Source organism: Macaca mulatta, chromosome 9 (genome assembly GCF_049350105.2).
Source record: "Macaca mulatta isolate MMU2019108-1 chromosome 9, T2T-MMU8v2.0, whole genome shotgun sequence".
NCBI classification, from domain to species: domain Eukaryota; kingdom Metazoa; phylum Chordata; class Mammalia; order Primates; family Cercopithecidae; genus Macaca; species Macaca mulatta.
This window is the reverse complement of record NC_133414.1, coordinates 107,407,763-107,428,540: the sequence shown is the minus strand read 5'-3', so window position 1 is coordinate 107,428,540 and position 20,778 is coordinate 107,407,763. Positions and strand designations below refer to the sequence as shown.

At 45.1% G+C, this 20,778-nt stretch overlaps 1 protein-coding gene and 1 long non-coding RNA gene across 51 annotated transcripts in view; both read left to right on the top strand.

The window, feature by feature from the left end:
• The window catches only part of SORBS1 (sorbin and SH3 domain containing 1), a 252,279-nt gene that overhangs the window by 151,769 nt on the left and 79,732 nt on the right, over positions 1–20,778 (top strand). For 26 of the 50 annotated variants that reach the window (XM_077946901.1, XM_077946888.1, XM_077946900.1 and 23 more), the window contains 4 exons: positions 20–164; positions 4,625–4,654; positions 11,929–12,101; positions 13,847–13,910. In XM_077946901.1, the coding sequence (XP_077803027.1) occupies positions 20–164; positions 4,625–4,654; positions 11,929–12,101; positions 13,847–13,910 (412 nt within the window). Of the gene's footprint in view, positions 1–19; positions 165–4,624; positions 4,655–11,928; positions 12,102–13,846; positions 13,911–16,053; positions 16,129–16,458; positions 16,522–20,778 lie in introns of all 50 variants that reach the window. The other 24 variants (XM_077946896.1, XM_077946867.1, XM_077946857.1 and 21 more) reach the window with 2 other exon arrangements.
• Positions 6,942–10,640, top strand: LOC144331221 (uncharacterized). Its single transcript, XR_013398191.1, has 2 exons — positions 6,942–7,930; positions 8,401–10,640. It is a non-coding gene; the product is annotated as an uncharacterized LOC144331221 (long non-coding RNA).

Genomic DNA, 20,778 nt, shown 5'->3' with positions numbered 1-20,778 from the left:
GTTTGTTTGTTCGTTTCAGGATTCCAGTCCTCTACTAAACGAAGTTTCTTCTTCCCTTATTGGAACTGATTCCCAAGCCTTTCCACCAGTTAGCAAGCCTTCGTCCGCCTATCCCTCCACCACGATTGTCAATCCGACTATTGTGCTCTTGCAGCACAATCGAGGTAAGAGAGGCTTGTGCCCCACTCCCAGCCCACTGGAATCAACATAGCTCTTCCATGACATCTGTCTGGGTCAAAAATTCTGTTATTTCACAGAAATGTTCACAAATCCCATTGTTTCCCAAGGTCATTTGCCCCCGTTTACTCACTCTCGTGGCCCCTAAAATAAACCCCAGCAGACAGACAGAGGCCCCTGATTTGAGGTGATGTCAGGGGTCTGAATAAGTAAGCTGGGTTCGTTCCACTCCTTGGGTGTTCATGGTTGTCTTCTTCAAATCGTAACACCAAAAAAAGAAGAAAGGAAAAAGTTTGGTCTCTTGATGGTAATAGAGATTTAGCTTCGAAAATCTAGGTACAATAATACCTCTTTTAAGTAGTATCTTAAATGATTCAGTTTTTTGACATGAAATTTAGAGAGAGCAGAATTTTTAGTATCAAATTTAGAAAAGAAAACATATTGTGTAGAAAATTTTGTGGAATGTAAAACATGTTTTTGTGCCTTGAAAACAGAGACTATTGAATTTTTCTTGACGACTCACTGGCCTTCATTCTTGCCAGCTGTTTGTCTCTGTACTATGTGGCTCTATGCAGCCCTGCTTAGAGTTTTCGCGTTTGTTTTCTGTAGCGTCTGACTGCTTCCGGTTGGTTTTTCTGCTTCTCTGAAAAGCAGAGAAGCTTTGAGGTGGGGTGAAGCGGAAGTTCTTTGGGTATATATTGACTCTTCTGCTTTAAAATTCCAGACGATGATTCTAAATCCCAAGCTTTCCTTTTTGGAATTCCATACAGGAATAAATTTTCTCTTTACAAAAGTCCTTTGCAGCATGAAATGTAAGGTTTTCAAGCTGTTTCCTCACGTAGAAAGGGCTCGTTTGTCTGAATTTCCGATAACAGTGGAGGTTTAATTATTTTGTTCAGAGCTCACATCTTCCTTTTGACACTGTGCTCTCTGACTTCATAGTTTTCCTCCACTCCTCCCCCCTCCTCCTTCCTCTCTGCATTAATTTGAATGAGAATGGGACTGGAGTCTATTTTTAATTGTTTTCCATACTAAATAGAGTTTTTCTGTTTCCTGCTTCTAACTTGAAAAGCAGATGAATAAAACATTTTCTTTCACTTCAGATCTTTCCACTAAAATCTTAAGGTTGTTTTAGTAGTTTTGTTATTTTTTTCACTATGTATGGCTCCTGCATTAATTTTCACGCATGAATTTGGGTTCTTGAAAAGAAAAAAAGGGTCCCAGCTCCCACACGGAACCATGCAGGAGCCCATTCTGCTTCAGCGGTGCCATGCCCCTTCCTGGCAGTGGCTCTCCTTGCCCAGAAAGTGTCTGTAATGCGGGACAAAGTGAAATTTTGTTTCTCTGAACTTCCTTGTGACTCATATTTGAAAAAAAAAAATTCAGTCAAACAGAATTAAGTTAGTTCCCAGAAGGACAGGCAGTTTCTTTAAAAATGGGATTTATTCTCAAGGCAACTTGGTTTTTGGGAAATGCCAAGTGTAATGTCAGCTGGTTCCCCTCTGATGACACCTAGTGAGACATCTTTGGGCACAGAAATGCCTATAGTTCCTTTTTGTTTCTTCCTTGAATAGATGGATACCTTTTATTTACCCAAATGCCTTTGGTTCTTGCCTTTCTCTTTTGTCCAAGTCCTGCCCTTGGGTTTAAAAATCAGAATTGTGCAGCCTGAGACACACATCCTTCAGAAAAGGATACAAGTAATGGCATTCATTTTTTGGAATTAAATGATAGATTTCCATAAAGAGCAAAACCATATGTTCACTAAGCAGGTAGGGCAGGAAGAGTCGAGAAGAATAGGAGAGCCTCACTGGCCCAGCCCCGTATTACTAATCATAAATGGGGTTTAGGTCAAGTGTTTTTGGCATTGCTTTGGAATTTGCCTAACCTGGCAGCTCTGCTTTGCTTCATAAACAGTCCCCATAAAAATAATTTCTTAACTATTGCAAAGTCTCCTGAGGGAATAACTTTACTCCACTTCTGGAATTCTAGTTTTGTCATCCTAAAAAATGCCTCCCTCCCTGCCCTTTTTTTTTTTTTTTTTTTGCCTAGACTGTCCCAGGGCATAGTGTGGCAATAATCCTGTCTTTCCCGGCCAGCTTCCCCCTGCTGGAAACAGAGGGGCACTGAGCCTCTGGCCTGGCGCTCATGGTTGTGAACAACACAGCCCTTTCCCCCTCTTTCCTGAGTTTTCACACCGCATGGGTTTGAAGGCCAGTCACTTACCATCTGTCTGGGAGGGAGGCTTTGAATCGGAAAGCTGTCAGGATGAAAAGAGGTGCATGGGTCCCCTTGCTTAGGGCTTCTCCGTCTATGTGCTTCGGATCCTGAGAGTCTTGTTAACCTGCAGGTTCAACCTCAAGAGGTTTGGGGTGGAGGAGACGAGATTCTACGTTTTCAGCGAGCTTGCTGGGCAAGCCAGTGCCATCGGCCCACAAACCGCTTTGAGAACTAGAGCTCAGAGGTTCCCAGACTTATGGATACATGAAGCAGTCTAGGGATCACCCTAGGGCTTTTCATTCTAATGCTTTAAAATAACACCACTGGAAAGTGGCTACTGTTATCTGTGTTGCATGTCATGCTATGAAAGAAAGGCCATTTCACACCTCAAAACTGGAGACAACATAGTCTTTTTTTTTTTTTTTTTTTTTTTTTGAGACAAGGTCTCACTCTGTTGTTGAGGCTAGAGTGCAGTGGTGCAGTCATGGCTCACTGCATCCTCAACCTCCCAGGTTCAGGTGATTTTCCCATCTCAGCCTCTCGATGCCAGTAACTGGGACCACAGGCGTGTACCAACACACCTGGCTAATTTTTAAATATTTTTTGTAGAGACGGGGTTTTACCATGTTGCCTAGGCTAGTCCTGAACCCCTGGGCTCAAGGGATCTGCCTGCCTCAGCCTCCCAAATTGCTGGGATTACAGGCATGAGCCACCATGCCTGGCCAACGTGGTCTTTTTCATTCATTCATTTATTTTTTTTTGAGACAAAGTCTTTCTCTGTCACCCAGGCTGGAGTTCAGTGGCACGATCTTGGCTCACTGCAACCTCTGCCTCCCAGGTTCAGGTAATTCTTGTGCCTCAGCCTCTGGAGTAGCTGGGATTACAGGTGTGTGCCACCACGCCTGGCTAATTTTTGTATTTTTTAGTAGAAATGGGGTTTCGCTGTGTTGGCAACATGGTCTTTTAAGTGGAGTACATTCACTTCTGCCAGCTGGAGCTCAGCAGCCTTCAGATTAGTGTGTGGGAACCATAGGTTCCCTTAGTACCAATAGGGCCCTTTGACATAACACAAGGAAACTGAGGCCAAGAGATTTAGTGGATTGACCATTGTCATCTGAAAGTTGCTGGCAGAGCTGAGGCCAGAGCTGCACTGGGCTTCTGCATATTCAGCTAGTACGAACCTCATCCACATGGCAGAGGTGGCCAGGCACCGCTTCCCAGGCTGTGAGCTCCTGGGCTGTCCGCTGTTTACTTCTGGTTCACACTGATTGTAGCAGGAGGGTGGGAATGTAGCCAAGGGGAATGATGACAGTACCCGTGGGTTGGCAAGCGTTCTATTTTTATCTATGTGGCTGCTTTATATTTAGCAGCTGTGGAAGGTAAAGGTCATTTTTGTGCTGTCATCTCATAGCACGTACACATAGGACTCCACAAAGGAGATAGTGGCTTACCTTTCATGCGAGTGCCCAGGATGGCAAGAAACCAATAGCCCTTCAATGCCAAGGACCAGCAAGGTCTTGATGACTAGAATTGGAATGAACTGTGGACTAGGAGTCAGGGACCCAGGTTCTAGATCCAACTGATTTTCAGTGTTCTCTTGGGCGATTTGTGCCCCTCATCTGAAGTTTCTTGGCCATTGCTGATTTTTTAAGGACTTCTCTTATACTCTGGACAAGCCAGATTACTATCGTGACTAAGGCTAGGCCTTCGTTTCCTCCTCTGTACAATGGGAGAGAATAATCGTACCCAATGACTAGAGTTGTTGCAAAGTTTACAAGTGTTATTTGTAAAAGCCCTAAAACAGCGTCTGGCATTTAGCAAGCTCTCAGGAGACAGTCACTGCCATGGTTGTGTTTATAATTACATTTCCCTCAAAAGGTACGAAGACTGGGGTCATATAAGGTCTTGCTCACTTGAAGTTGGAGGGTTGGGTGGATTCCCTTCTATTATGGAATCCTCTTGAAATATGTAAACAACTAGAAAATTGTGGCAGTCCCCTGAATCCTGGTGCAGATCTGGAAGCGGGGCGGGCTGGGAGACACCACACTGGCATAATGGGAGCCACACTAATACCCCAGCAGTCAGCTGGCTGCATGCACATTGTACCATCTAAGTCCAGAGGACAGTGAGGACTCAGGGTTGAGATCCTAACGAGTTATGCCAGGGCTTCTTGGTCTTACTGTGTGCTGTATAAATCTTACTTATACTGTGTGTTCTTTTATCACAGAACAGCAAAAACGACTCAGTAGCCTTTCAGGTAGGTGAGAAATATTTATTTATGTGTTAACCCCATTCCTGTTGAAATCGTCTTCCGGTCACCGCCCGATGTTCAATCAGCAATATCTTCCGAGATCCTCTGATGTCTTGGGAGACTCTTTGTTGATGGACTACCAAGATGATGAAAATAGGCATAGTTCCTGCCTCCCTGGAGCTTGCAGGGTGGTGGACAGACCAGACCAGTGAGCCACACTAATAAACATGTCCCATGGAACTGTGATAAGAGCCTTGATGGGTAAGAACAGGATGTTCTGGGTTAAAAAGAACCAGGAGTCCAGCTTTAGATGCAGTGTTCATGGCAGGCCTCTCTGAAGAGGTCATCTTTCTGCTGCTTCTATCTCCCTTCTGGGATGTGAGGAGTCAGGGGTTAGGAGATGTGGGCAAGTTCTCTCCTTTTTGGGTGCCAAGCCCAAATGCCAGTAGATGCCCATGGGGTGGTGGGTCCAGGTGAGAACCTTTAGACCAGCAGTGCCCAGAAGACAGTGTGAGAAAACTGCTTCTTGAGCTTGATCTGGCATACAGAAATTCCTGGAGAGCTTGTCAAAACTCAGATTCCTGGGCCATCCCCCTAGAGATTTGGATTTAATGGGTATGGGTAAGAATTTGCATTTCTTTTTCTTTCCTTTCCTTTCCTTTTCTTTCTTTCTTTCTTTTTTTTTTTTTTTTTTTTTTTTTTTTTTTTTGGTAGATACAGGGTCTTGCTCTGTCACCCAGGCTGGAGTGCAGTGGCATAGTCATAGCTTACTGCAGTCTTGAACTCCTGGGCTCATGTGATCCTCCTACCTCAGCCTCCTGAGTAGCTGGGACTACAGGTGTGCTCCACCATGCCAAGCTAGTTTTTTTAAAGTTTCTTTTTTTTTAGTAGAGCTGGAGTCTCACTATGTTGCCAAGGCTGGTCTCAAATCCTGACCTCAAGCAATCCTCCCCCCTCAGCCTCCTAAAGTTCTGGGATTACAGGCACCAGCTACTGTGCCTAGCCAAGAGAATGTGCATTTCTGCCCAGCTCCCTGGTAATGCCAGTGCTGCCCTCTGTGCTGACCACACTAGAGTGTGGCAAGTGGCAAGAGTCGACGGTGGGGAGTGACTGCAAATATAATCAGACATATACAAATATAATTAGCTCACCCTTGATAAAGTGTGGAGGATTGGGACCATGTCAGAGCGGGGAGGGAACCCAGGAAGGGGAATGTGTAGCTATTTCCTTGTGGCTTCCTGTAGCCATTCTGCTTTGAATCCTGGGTCTGGTGCTGCCTCATGCAGGTTATCTAATGTCTCTGGGCTTCAATTTTCTTACTGTCAAGTGAGGAAAGCAGCAGTGCCTCCCAGGTTGTATGACGATCAAATGAGATTCTGCTCATTAACAGCTCAGCCCTGAGCTGCTGCTTAATAGGTGTGCATTCCTGTTACCAGGCGGCGCTCTGTGGGTTCACTTACCCTTGTATTCAGGGCCTCCTTTGTATCCTGCACTGCCCCGGACTCTGAGGCTACATCAGGGAACTGTGCTGCCCTTGAGCTGCTAATAGTGTGGTGTAACTTTTCTTTGTTAATGGACTCTTTGAGAGAAACTATTGAAGGCAATAGATTGATTCTCAAAAAAAAAAAAAAAAAGCCACACACGTGTAAACATGTGCACATGATTTCTGTGGATTTGCACACACTCATGAACTTCAGGGTTAAGAATCCCTGATTGGTAGATAACAAGAGCTACTGTTTTCTGAACAGCTGCTACATGGTTTCTGTGCAACTTCATGCCACTGCTGTTCTGTGATTGGTGGCCAGCCTGGATGGGGAGGACATGGGGTTCTCACACCTCTCAGCCTTGTCAGGACTTGGCTGTGAGACCAAGACAGTCTGTGGTTGACCTCAAGGTGTCCTTGGCTGCCCCTCCTTCAGCTGCCACTCTCCAGCCCACTTCATTCCTTGGTCCCAGCCAAGGTGCTAAGAGTGGTGGCTCTGAAAAAAAAAAAAAAAAAAAAAAAAGGTGGCTCCTGTGGGCTCCTTCCTGCTGGTGGGAATTTGAAAGAAGGGTAGAATAGCTGAAAAAGGCCTCCAGCCACACATTGGGAGATACAGAGTTTGGTCCTAGCTCCTTCTTCTTGGAGCTGTGTTTCTGTGTGAGTGACTTCATCCCTCTAAGCCAGTTTCCTCATATGGGAAACAAGGGTGGTAATCCTTTGCTCAGCCTGGAGGAGGTGTTATTGTGATAGGAAGTGGGAGGATGTTTTGTGCATTGAGAAAAGACAGTAAAAATGTGAGGGTGGGCCGGACACAGTGGCTCACGCCTGTAATCCCAGCACTTAGGGAGGCTGAGGCGGGTGGATCATGAGGTCAAGAGATGGAGACCATCCTGGCCAACATGGTGAAAACCCGTCTCTACTAAAAATACAAAAATTAGCCGGGTGTGGTGGTGCACACCTGTAGTCCCAGCTACTCAGGAGGCTGAGGCAGGAGAATTGCTTGAACCCAGGAGGCAGCGGTTGCAGTGAGCTGAGATCGCGCCACTGCACCCCTGCCTGGTGACAGAGTGAGACTGTCTCAAAACAAACAAAAAAAAACCAGGGTGGCTCCACTGTGCTGGTAGCTCAGGCTTATTCCTTGGCTCTAAAACAAGCCTGATGCCATCGCTTTCCCTGAGTTTTGGGACAGATCCACTGATGATGTTTGAAAGAGTGGGGCCTAAAGTAGGTGCTCACTAAATATTAGTTTATGCTTTAAAAGAAGTAGTACTGCTGTGTTCAGGAGCTCCTGAAAGAGAGAGGGCTGGCTGGGTTGGCACTCTCTAGTCTCTTAGATCAAGTAAGGCTTAGCCATCACCTGCGGGGATGGGACTCCAGGGCTGCCAGCCTCCCTCTCTGTAGCAGATTTTTGTTGAGGCTCCATGGGGCTTGATGTTCAGGGAGAGTCATCTGGGAATGAAGCCTACATGGTGTTCTCAGGTACCTCTCCGTCCCCTTGGGGAGACAGATGGGATAATAAGATAAGGGCTAGGAGAGAGAGGCTGGCGTAGGGTGTAGAGAGGCCATGATTCTTCTGCAGAGAAGTATGAACATTGCTATAATCTTCAGTCATCAGCTCTCAGCGTGAAGAAAAGGGAGGCTATCCCACCTCCTACAAACAGAGGCCCCATCTGAGGTTGTCAGTATTGTCATTTATTTAGTGGCCTAGAACCTTCCTTTTTAAAGCACAGTATAAACCTAGAAGGAGGCTAGATTTGCAGTGCCTCACACCTGTAATCCTAACATTTTGGGAGGCCAAGGTGGGCAGATTGCCTGAGCTCAGGAGTTTGAGACCAGCCTGGGCAACATGGTGAAACCCCGTCTCTATAAAAAAAAAAAATACAGGCCGGGCGCAGTGGCTCAAGCCTGTAATCCCAGCACTTTGGGAGGCCGAGGCGGGCGGATCACAAGGTCAGGAGATCGAGACCATCCTGGCTAACACCATGAAAACCCGTCTCTACTAAAAAAAAAACAAAAAACTAGCCGGGCGTGGTGTTGGGCGCCTGTAGTCCCAGCTACTTGGGAGGCTGAGGCAGGAGAATGGCGTGAACCCGGGGGGCAGAGCTTGCAGTGAGCCGAGATTGCGCCACTGCACTCCAGCCTGGGTGACAGAGCAAGACTCCATCTCAAAAAAAAAAAAAAATACAAAAAATTAGCTGGGGCCAGGTGCAGTGACTCATATGTGTAATCCCAACACTTCTGGAGGCAGAGGTGGGCAGTTAGGAGGCAGAGATGGGCAGATTCCTTGAGCCCAGGAGTTTGAGACCAGCCTGGGCAATATGGCAAAACCTCATCTCCACAAAAAAACACAAAATACTAGCCAGGTGTGGTGGTGCACACCTGTAGTCCCAGCTACTTGGGAGGCAAAGGTGGGAGGATCACCTGAGCTCAGGGAGGTCGAGGCTGCAGTGAGCCGTGATCATGTCACTGCACTTCAGCCTGGGTAAGAGAACAAGACCCTGTGTAATTAGAAAAAAAAAAAAGACTAGAAGGAAATGCCCCCAGGATGTCATGTGAAGGATCGGCATTTTCCTACTGAGAAAACAGCAAGCCCTCATTGTAATACGGATGGCAACGCCTGATCCTGTCACCTGCATGGTACAGTTAAGTGTCACTTTGGGTTTTCATGATATAAAGTGACACTTTTTCTTCAGGGACTCTCTGTATATTGAAATCCACTCAATGATGAGTCACATGACCACAAGCTTCTCAAGTAAAACAATTCAGGGCTAAATTTTGTAGATCAAAAGGACTCTGACAGCTTTAGGAGAAATCCATGAACTATCAGCCTGATTTTTGCACTCAAATGTGATTGTTATTAGAGCCACCTGCCCTGACCCTGAGAATGGCATGTCTGTGATCCTCACCATGATCTTGAATCACCATGTAAGATTGAGCTTGAACTCAGCCTCTTTTCTGCTCACGTTCAACAGAAGGCCCTTCCAGGTGGGAGGAGAATGCTCAGCAGAGCCATATTAAGGGTAGACTTGGGTGACTTGAAATCCCTCTACACTTCCAGGCTTCCTGCCAAATCCTTGGCTTCACGTTGGAATTTTCTGGGAGCATGAGAATTCATTCCATAAAGCCAATCTGGTCTTAACATCGTTTGACATTGACGGTGATAATGCCAGGGATCAGGCTTTCTGAAGCACTTACTAAGCTTAGAAATCATTTGGCTGTAGGCAGTCTCCCCATGGAGGAGACTGAAAGTTGTAAAACCTTAGCATACTGAAGTCATTGTTTCCCCCACTTCTCCAGCGTCTCCTCCACTCACAGACATCTGACTTTCTCACAACTTTGCCTGTGTCCTCATGTTCTTCCTTTTTACCCAAGTGTAGTCCCCCCAGTCAGCAGTCTGCACCTTTTCCTTTTTCAAAGATGAGAACCTGTCCGCAGTCAATCAATAAGCAGGTTTTAACTGAGCACTTACTAATTGCCACAGCACGTCTTGATGCCCTTCATCCCTACCTCATGGGCCTTACTCTCACTGATAGGATTTTAGGCTCCCTTGGCCTAAACTTTTTTATTATTATTTATTTTTGAGACAGAGTCTTGCTTTATTGCTGAGGCTGGAGTGTAGTGGCATGATCATGGCTTACTGCAGCTTCGAACTCCCAGGCTCAGGAGATCCTCCCAACTCAGCCTCCCAAGAACTGGAACAACAGGCATGTGCCTCGCTAATTTTTTAATTTTTTGTAGTGATGGGGTCTCGCTATGTTACCCAGGTTGGTCTTGAACTCCTAGGTTCAAGGAATCCTCCTGCCTTAGCCTCCCAATGTGTTGAGAGGCATGAGCCACGGCACCCAGCCGGCTTAAACCTTTTTGCCCCTAATCTTTTGAACTCTTGAATTACCATCTAGCACACTCCTTCCTCTGTGCTGAACTCCCCACTCACTCCCCCAACTTCCTGCTCATACCTTCAACCCTTTCCCTGCAATCTGGCACCCACCCCCACTGCCCTCCTGAAGTTGCTCTCTCTGAGTGTTCCTGTGACTTCTCTCTTGCCTAATCTAATGCCGCCTCCTCCTCTGCTTCAATTTCTGGGTTTTTTGTTTTTTTTTTTTTTTTTGAGACATTTAACCACCCACTTCTTGGAGTTCTGTCTTTCCTGGTTCACTGGTACCTTGTGTACTTTCCTGGTTCATCTCCTGTCCCTCGGATGACTTTGCATCCCTTTGGGGATTGTTTTGCCTTGCAGCTGTAACTGTGGTGTCCTTCCATGCATGACTTTAGCGCTTCACTCTGCCCTTGCTTCTGTCCCCCGCTGAGCTCTGCCATCTCCCTGGCATCAGCCATCACTTTTGGGCTGATGCCTCCAAAGTTGTACTGCTGTCAGGGTGTCTCACCTGGGCCCCTCCATATTTCCTCTAGGGGTCTCTAGGGCATTCCTACTTGAGTATCTTGCTGTCTTCTCAGAGTTACCATGGTCCAAATGGAAGCAGCCATTTCTCCCTCCCTTTCCCAACCCAATTCTAACTTCTCCTTGAATTAGGCCAGGCTCCCAGACTTGAAACCTTGGTACTATCTTTGAAGGAGGCAAGACAGGATGTGGTTCAGAGAGGACTGCTAGAGTCAGGTGGACATTAGGCCACATCACAGCTTGGCCACGAGCTGGTTATGTGGCCCCAGGCAGGGTACTTTAACTTCTCTGTGTATTGATCCTTTAATTATTTAAAAAAAAAAAAAAAAAAAAAAGAGGTGTAATAGTTTCTTCCTCATGGATCTTTGGGAGGATAAAATGAGAGAATGTCTATGAAGAGTTTAGTGCATTGCTTGGCACATAATTAGCCCAGTAGTCCAGAGGCCCTCAAGCATTTATTTAAGCTGTTCCTCTGGAGCACCCTTCATTTCCTGTGGGTCTGGTTGGCTTCTCTTCTGAGAGTCAGGCCTTGTCACCCTTGCATTCTCATTGCTGGCTCCCTTGGTTTTCTGCCCACTAGACTGTAAGCTCCCTGAGGCTAAGATTCTGGAATGCTCACCTTCATGTCCACAAGGCAGAGCGCAATGTCTGCCCAATAAATAAATGTCATAGCTTGGAAGCCAGATTCTATTAAGTAATTTTATAATCTGTAGATCATATCTGGTATCTTTATTAGTGCTCTATAACTTCCAATCTTGAACAAAAATAATCTATAATATACACTTAGAAATGTACAGCTTCCTGAACACTTTGGCATAAGTTACCCTGATAACTCCTCTCACCACATTGCTGTGAGTTTGCCAATAGAAGTATTATCCCTGTTTTTGGATGGGAAAACTGAGGCACAGAAAAGTTAAGTGACTTCCTCAAGAGGAATCAAAAACTTTCAAGTAATGTTTAGCCCCCTCCTGTGGTTCTACCTGTTCCTGAATTTCTAGAACAGTCAGAACTACTCAGTTGACCAGAGCACGACGTGCATACTTCTCTGCAAAGCTCTGATCACACTGTTGGCAAGCCTTTTTTTTTTTTTTTTTTTTTTTTTTTTAAAGGACCAGATAATAAATATTTTAGACTTTGCAGGCCATATGGTTTCTGTCACAGCTACTCAGCTCGGCCATAGTAGTGCAAAAGCATCCATAAATAATATGTAAGGGAATCGGCATGGTTATGTTCCAGTAAAACCAGCCCATGGGCCAAAGTTTGCTGACCCCTGCTCTAAGCAGAACTAATTCCAGTTGAGAATTAGCAGATACACTTCCCCCCAGCTAGCCTGTTCAGGAGTGTTTTGCTTTGCCGCTACCAAAAGAGCTTCAGCTAACAATTGCTTTTCATTTCCAGATCCTGTCTCAGAAAGAAGAGTGGGAGAGCAGGACTCAGCACCAACCCAGGAAAAACCCACCTCACCTGGCAGGGCTGCTGAAAAAAGAGCAAAGGATGACAGTAGGCGGGTGGTGAAGAGCGCTCAGGACCTAAGTGATGTTTCCATGGATGAAGTGGGCATCCCACTCCGGGTACACTTAGAGGTCCTTCTTAGGCTTCATCTTAAGCTGTGACAAGTGTACACCCTGAGTACATGTGAACCCCATCACACCATCATCTCTATAAGCCCCATGAGTGCCAGAGCCCCCAGGAGCTGTGCTCCAGACTTGGTGTACAACAGCTTTTCCCAAAGTGGGTGTTGGATGTTATAAGTCCTATGAATAAAGCATTTCGTGGTCAAGTAAATGTGAGGAAAAGCTGAGTGGGACCAAGTCAGAGAGATTTCTCTGCTATAGAACTTTTCAGAGGCTTTGAATATCTGAGTGTTCTAGGGACAATGTTATGGGCAGTCTTCCTTCATTATTGTTTTGTGTGATGTATGTTGAGAAATTCCTGGTCTAGGGTTAGACAGTCCTGGGGAGAGTGGGAGGCCCAAGGTCCCTATTGACAGGTTCAGGAAGAAGATCTCCCTGGATGGGAGATCACGTGTCATCCCTAGTGAGTAGGGAACGCTAAGGGAACCTCAGAATGGATTCCACCAGCCAAGCCTCCAGGACAGAGCAGGTCTCGTGGCATCCCTGACCCAGCTCTCCCCAGTAACACAGGCCTGCCAGTCCTGCAGGCCCTAAGGAATTCCAGGGAACAGGCTCCGATGGGCAAGAAACATTTAACCTAAAGCTGGGCAACTTTTGGAACTGGATTCGGGTGAATTCCGTTCTTTTCCGTGTGTCTATCAGACCATTGCCTGCAATATGTTCCACTGTGAATTCCATTTAATAAATGTGTCCTTTTGGAGGAGGCCAATAGAAACCACAGTGGGCTAAGCCTCAAAATAACTCTTCTCTGGTCCTAAGCAGTAATATAGAAGGAGAGTTATTCCTAAGAGAAATCGCAGCTACCATTTGCTGAGTACATTATCTCATTTAAGCATCACTCACCCGAGTGAATAATGGATACTAATATCATTTCCATCTTATAGATGAGGAAACAGGGACTCAGAGGGATTTGTTACTCATCCAAGATTACACAGCTTGTGGGTGACAGAATGGTCTGTCTGACTCCCAAACCCTTACCCACTAACCATCGTGTTGGATGGCCCTTCCACTCACCTTCTCATTAGCTCTGTGACTTTGGGCAGTTTGCTTTGTCATTCTGTATCTCATTTTCTCTTCTGTAAAGTGGGAGTGAAAATATCTAGCCACCTGTCTGTCACCTTCCTTGTTTTATTTTTATCTTAAAAAAAAAAAACCAAAAAACCCAGCCATTCCAACTCTGTGGTTAGGGTGAAAACTCTGGCAGTGGATGCTGTAATGAGTTATGTTTTAATGTATGCATTCTAAATCTGGCCCTATGCAAGGTGACTCGGATACGTTGCTATTGAATAATCTAGAATGGGTGGGGGCACAGCATGATGAGCAAATATCCTTTGTCTCTTATATTTCTAGGAGACTTTCCTTCAGTTTAGCACAGTCTATATATAGCGAGATTCTCTCTAAAAATGAAATTTAAAAAATTTAAAAATGGATACCTTTCAAGTGTATCCTCATCCACTGTTTTCACACTCTGTATCCTTTCAGTCAAATATTACTCTGTAGACTGAGGTTTGGGACGCTTGGTTTTCTCTTTCTAAAAAGTTTTGCCTTTTTAAAAAAGATAAATGTGGCTGAGTTTTGAATTCAGATATCATTACTTTCCATTTTGATTTTGAAATCATAGGAGGTCTGAAATGTGTCAAGATATTCATTTACTTTTTCTCTTTGCCTTTATTTTTCTACAGAACACTGAGAGATCAAAAGACTGGTACAAGACTATGTTTAAACAGATCCACAAACTAAACAGAGGTACTGATTTTCATTTGTAGAAGCTGTGCTGTGCTATGTGCCAATACACTGTTTTGTGGGCCTGAACTCACTTTGCTAGGATCCCAGAAGACTGGGTCCTGCAGTTGGACCTCATTAGGTGCTGGTCTGCCTGAGCCCAGCCATGCACCTTCAGAGCACAGGGAGGAAGCACTTGTGTGCCTGCCTCAGAGCTGGAATTTGAGATCTGCTCTCAAATCCTCCCTCCCAGATGTGGAGTGCAGCAGACTGAGCCCAGCACTGTGCCTGTGCTGCAGCATCTGTCTGCCTGGGATGTGAGCAGCTCCATCTCCCACCTGCTTCCAGCTTTAGGTACATCTCCCTGTGTCAGCCCATGACTGCCTTGTGGGCAGAGTGAGTTGAGAACGCACCAAACTGGGAATTAAGAACACTGTTCTCTGGCCGGGCGCGGTGGCTCAAGCCTGTAATCCCAGCACTTTGGGAGGCTGAGGCGGGTGGATCACCTGAGGTTGGGAGTTTGAGACCAGTCTGACCAACATGGAGAAACCCTATCTCGACTAAAAATACAAAATTAGCCAGGCGTGGTGGCGCATGCCTGTAATCCCAGCTACTTGGAGACTGAGGCAGGAGAATCACTTGAACCCAGGAGGCGGAGGTTGCGGTGAGCCAAGATCGCGCCATTGCACTCCAGCCTAGGCAACAAGAGTGAAACTGTCTCAAAAAAAAAAAAAAAAAGTTCTCCCCTGGATTGAGTCCCCCAAGCACTCAGGTAACCTTGGACCAATCATGTACCTTTCTGTGTTTGTTCTGCTTCCCTTCCTCCAGAGGATGTCACAGGGTCTAAAGGAGAACACATTTGGCCTTATGAGGTAGAATTTATAGTACGCTTCTCAGGCTGTGTTCATATGAACAACAATCTTCCCCAGCTGAGAGCCAGCCTTTGGCAGGTAGCCCTGAGAGTCAGTCAGGAGCTGACACACCAGAGCCCGCTCAAGCTGAAAGAGCAGCGCTTCCAAATCAGATGCCGGCTGGGCTATCAGCAGGTGACCCAGCATGGAGAATCGCAGGCCAGTGCTTGGGCAGGACATGACCCTACCGGCTCCCATCGCTGCCTGTGCCGCCAGTCAGCTGATAGGCGGGATGTACCTGCACCATGGGAAGGGTACCACTCCTCCCACGGGCAGAGCATCCTGCCCTTCCCCTTACCCAAATCCAGTCTGGCTGCCTGGCATGGATGACACATGAAGGCAAAGAGAAATGTTCTGGTCAGTGTTCCCACCTAAGCCCAGTCTGTCTGATGAGCTGCAGATGCCAGCTAACATCACTGTTAATTAACTCCCTCTGGGTTCAAAGTGAACCTGGGTGTGCCCCTGTTCAAACTATTTCTCAATATTGAAGTGCTCCAAATATTGAGGCGTTTAGCATTTCCAAGTCAAGAGTAAATCCACTGTGGTTGGGTGGATGAGCGTGGTCACAGTGGTGAAACTAAATGCTTGGATTTCTGTGATCAGATGGGGTCATCTCCACTCATCACTTCCTGCAGTCACTGCCCATTTCCTCTTGCAATCTGTGACTCTCTCACCTTTAGACCCTGCTTTGGAAGCCTAATTGCAGAGACATGAATGCATGTAAATGTGCAAAATATGTAATTTTGCCCCACAGGCAGCTTTGGTCTTCTCATGTTATAGTTCTTAATCTAAATTGTAGGTGCTAAACAAAACCACGTGCCTCAATGGTAGGCAGAGGTATTTGAAAAATTAATGATCTACTTGTTTGCCGAATGTCCACAACACAAGCTTTGATTTAAAAAAACGTTTTAGGATAGCTTGTTTATTACATACTATTTATTATCATACTTAATATTTCTTGCCTATCAAAAGTAAGAACCTGAAGCTTTATGTTAAATGTTTCTTGCCCATTGGAGCCTGTTCATGGGAATTCTTTGTCCAAGAAGAGTAATGGTATTGTCTCTTTCGATGTGTCTTGGTAATTCAGGCAAAAGGACTGGATTTTTAAAAGCAGTTTGAATTTCTTTCATATCACTAGTGAAGCTTAGTATGTTCCAGAATTCAAGGAGCCTAACTTGTATGTGGATTCCTACTCGTTTATTCTCTCCATTTGTATCTTCCTCTATTCTCTCTCCCAAACCTGCTCCTCTGCCTAGACACTCCTGAAGAAAACCCTTATTTCCCTACGTACAAATTCCCTGAACTTCCTGAAATCCGGCAAACTTCTGAAGGTACCATAAACTTAGACAGCATATCTGTTGTCCGAGCTTTAAATTAATTCTTATAGTTCCATTGTAGGCATAAGATTTGGGCTTTTAGATTTTGTTTTCATAGTCGTTTTTGGCTGGTGAAAATTTTATTTCACTCATTTGCATGATGTGCTATGTGAAAATAACTAAATCCTTCTTAATTCATTAATCTGTTTTTAAGTGTGATGCCCGTGTGCTTTAATAACACTAAAATATTAGGTAATCAGTCATTCAAAAGAGTCGATTGGGATTTGTCACTTCCTCTACTTCCTGGTGGATAGTTTCAAAATCCACTGCTTTTCTCTGCTACAGAGGACAATCCTTACACTCCCACCTACCAGTTTCCTGCATCTACTCCTAGTCCTAAGTCCGAAGGTAATTAAAGGAAAACTGTGTGCCTCTCTTTGTACTGGTGCTGCTACTTTCTTTTTTACCTTGGGGTTTTTTCTGGTGGCTAAGGGCTGCTTCTCAGTCATTTGCTTCCCTCTAACCTTGTGTTTTGTGGTGTTGTCTCACTCCTTGCTGACTGTATCACCGGTGTCTATCCAGATGGTATTTTAGTCCTATTCCCTTAGGGTTTACATGATTAACAGGGTAGCCAGTGTTAGCTTAGTTATAATGCTTTGAACATGTGGGGCTCTGGTAAAAGCTGCCTTTACCCAACTACCCACGGCTTTGTACCTGAGGTGGTCACCTGATGCTGGTGGTTGAGCAGTGACTCAGGGAAGCTGAGTCATTATAGTGGGTGGGCAGGAGGTAGATCGGCAACCATCAACAGGAAAATTACCCGGTTCTCATGCCTGCAACTAACTCATTGCTGGGGCCCTCTTTTCATGGGCCCTCAGGGTATGTCTCTTTGGTAGGGAATTCCTAAAGAGGTATCCAGGTATAAGATTCAGTCATAGTGGGAGATGACATTTCTTGAAAACAAGGGTTTTAGCTAAGCTGGAAAACATTTTATGAAAGAGCTGGATGGGAATTTGTACCTGCTGGAGAAGACAGCCACATTTGTGTCTAAGAAATATTATTTTGGGGGCAAAAAGTCTAAGTGTCAAGGAAGTTTCTAAAAGGTGAGTTAGGGGCAACGTCTTAAGAATTATCCTAATAGCAGGGCTTATCTGATCTTTGGATGAGTAACCCAGAACAGGGTGAATAGATATGGTATGGAGGAGGAAGTTTTGTTAAATACTGTTCTAGGATGAGACATTGAGTGCTCTGAACTTCATTCATTCAAGTAGTATTGAACACTTGCTGTGTGCCAGGCGCTGTCGTTGGAAGTAATGCCATGAATAGGACAGGTACCCTGTCCTCAGAAGTTCCCATCTGGTAGAGAGTTCAGCAAGGCCACTTCAGCTTACTGTGTCCAGTGTGGGGGCAGTTGTGACAGCATGTGTCCAGAATGCCACAGAAAACCTTGCCGGCACACAGTGGGTCCTCAGTAATACCTGGAAACACTGATGAGTGAAGGCTCTGGACTATGGAGCCAGAGTTCTTTCTTAGGGATGAATGCTGGTGCCACAATCTTGATACTTCTCCACTCTGATCAGCTCAGCAGACCATCCCTCTCAGCCCTTCTCATCATTGGTAAAGTTATTCATTTGATCATTCACCAAACTCTTATTGATCAGTCATATATGAGATGACACACTGGGATGTGTTGGATACAGTTAAAATACCATAGTCCATTTTTGGTCTCTCATATGCCCCAGTAATTGGTTTCCAACCATTTCATGCCTGGGGCCTATTTTGAATGAAAAGAAAGGTCTACCAAATAAACCCAGACTTGCAGAACTAAAAGCTGATAATTTAATTCTGATCAGTGACTTCCTCAAGGCCAAGAAGAGTCTATTTGGTGTAGAGAGCCCAGTCTTTCTGTCTCATGGTACTGATTACCACACACAAGCATTGGTGAAAAAACAACTGACTGAGTTGAGTTAGGGAGTTTTTTCAGAATAATTTTGACTAGTTGCAGTTTTTGATTTGTGCTTCATTTGGACTTGTGAACCCAGCCAAACTCGTAAGATAAGAGTTTCGTTTAAGGCAAAAAGCACAGAGCATGCAGAAGGCACAGTATCCCACGGACACAGGCAAAGGAAGGCCCACTTGAAGAAGTCCTGTGGAGGGGAGCAGTGGCTCCCATCGGACTAGAAGACTGCCTTAGGCCTGCCACAGGCAGCACCCACAGCTTCCACAGTCAGCTTGGCTGTTGGTCCAAAGACAAGGTTTCATGGCTGCACAGCCAGAGCTCCCGTGTCATCAGCCACCACACCTAGTAACCGCTGCTGATGATCGTGTCTGATTTTTGGCATGCATCGAGTCCAGCATATGAAGGAACTGAATTTCTTTTCATAGAGGCATAAACAGTAAGGGATGTCATGATAACTTGTCACATATAATTTAGAAGCAAACCTTACTATTTTTTAATTTTCAGAGACCGAAAGGAAGAAATAGTCTTAAAAAATAAAAAGGAAAAAATTAAATTGAACATAAAAAAATTAATAGCAAAGATGATTAGACTTTAACACAAGTTTCTAAAAAGACATCCTCCCTGGAGATCTTTTAAAAATAGGGTAAATTCCATCTCACGCCCCCACTCCTGCCTAGATGACATATCCAGGCATAGATCACTGATGTGTTCAATTAGATCAAGGCTTCTTACAAGTGAAGGAAACATTTGAGCTAGATCATTTTAAATAATCACAGGGTTTTGGTTTTGAGGGTTTTTTTTTTTTTTTTTTTTTTAAACCATTTCAAGAGAGTCTCTGGATTTCTTAATCCTTGATTTGTGGTTTTCATGTTGTCTGTGAGCTCCGGCAGGTCCTCATCAGCCCTGTCCGTGGTGCTGCTCCAGCCCTGTGCTCCTCAGTAGGTGGCCCTGCGCTCTGTGCACATCCTTCTTAACATAGGAAAGATGTATGCCTTTCAAAGAAAGCCATTCAAGACAGATTGGCACTGAGTGGAGGCTCTACCCATAGATGTTAATGTGCATTAAGAAACAACGTTACTGAGAAATCTGAGCCATCATTCCGGAGTGTCTCTCCTGGGGAGAAGTTTGTTTTTACCGCTGGGTTTTTTGTTTGTTTGTTTGGTTTTAATTCAGGATTTGGAACTAGAATTATTTATGATAGACCTATCAAAGCCTAGCCTAAGGGCTGCCTTCCCTGTCTAAATTCTAGTTGTTTATGCGGTATAAAACAGACATTTCTGAAGATCTTGAAGCTGATTCTCCTCAGTAGTAAGCGACCGTGTGAAAGTTTGTTTATGCTGGCTTAGCAACCTTCTTTTTTCCCCCAGCTACAGTGAAAAAGCAAACTTCTGGCCAGACTTTTAGACTATAAATAGAGTTATCATGTCTCAGTCAATGAGGGTTAAACTGTTCTTTTTTAAAAAAGAAAACTGTAAATTCCAAGAAGGGGCAGTCACTTTTAGTCATTTTGTAATCTTGGAGACTGTTGTCTGTGGGATGGAAGAGATGTTAGCAGAAGGCAGAGGGGCAAACTGTGCAGAAACAGCTTCAGAAATGCAGCCCCTATCTTCTCCCCTGCTGCTTTAAGGAACAGCAGTGTGGTGGCCAACATCTCAGCAGCCCAGAGTGGTAATCCTGTTAATAATAATAGTCTTATAATGACATCACCACCACCTCAGTGACTATGTGGCTGTCATTAATTGAGCCCTTGCCACATACAAGGTTCTCTGCTGAATATATCACTATTGTTATCTCATTTTCATTCTCCCAGCAGCCCCGTGAAGTAACTCTTCATTTTATCAATGAGGAGTATTAGGCTCAGAGAGATTAAGTAATATATGCAAGATTACACAGTAAGTAGCAGAACCAGGATTCAAACCTAGGTGTTTGGGGCTCTATAAACATAGGCTTTTACTCACGCTGCTATACTGCCCTGCAGATTCCTTTCCCCCTCCTGACTCTGTGTTCTTGGTTGTCCTCTTCTTGCCCAGAGGCTCTCTGGTACCCGACTGCAGGCATTCAGCTTCCCCTGAGTCAGTCCTGCCTCAGTCTGCTAAGCCAGTACCTCCCAGATGGTGCCTGGGAATTTATAAATAGGGACCAGGCACAGTGGCTCATGCCTGTAATCTCAGCACTTTGGGAGGCTGAGGTGGGCGGATCACCTGAGGTCAGGAGTTCGAGACTAGCCTGGCCAACATAGTGAAACCCTGTCTTTACTAAAAATACAAAAAAAAATTAGCCAGTGGGTGTGGTGGCAGGCGCCTGTAATCCTAGCTACTTGGGAGGCCGAGGCAAGAGAATCACTTGAATCTGGGATGCAGAGGTTGCAGTGAGCCAAGATTGCACCACTGCACTCCACCATGGGCGACAGAGTGAGTCTCTGTCTCAAAAAAAAAAAAAAAAAAAGAAAGAAAGAAAGAATATATAGTTAGGAAAACTCCCCAAGTGATTGACAGACAGGATTGAGAACCACGGGATGGGGAAATACTAGTCTTTCCCAGCCCCCAAAAAGAGGTGAAGAAAATTGGCCAGATGCAATTTTGGGAATATGGATATAGGATGAGAATGGAGAATGCAGATTTTAAAGAATTAGCGCCCCCTACTCTGAACATGCCCAAATGATGTTGGCTCACTTGGCACATTTGATGTCAAGAAGAGGGAAAATA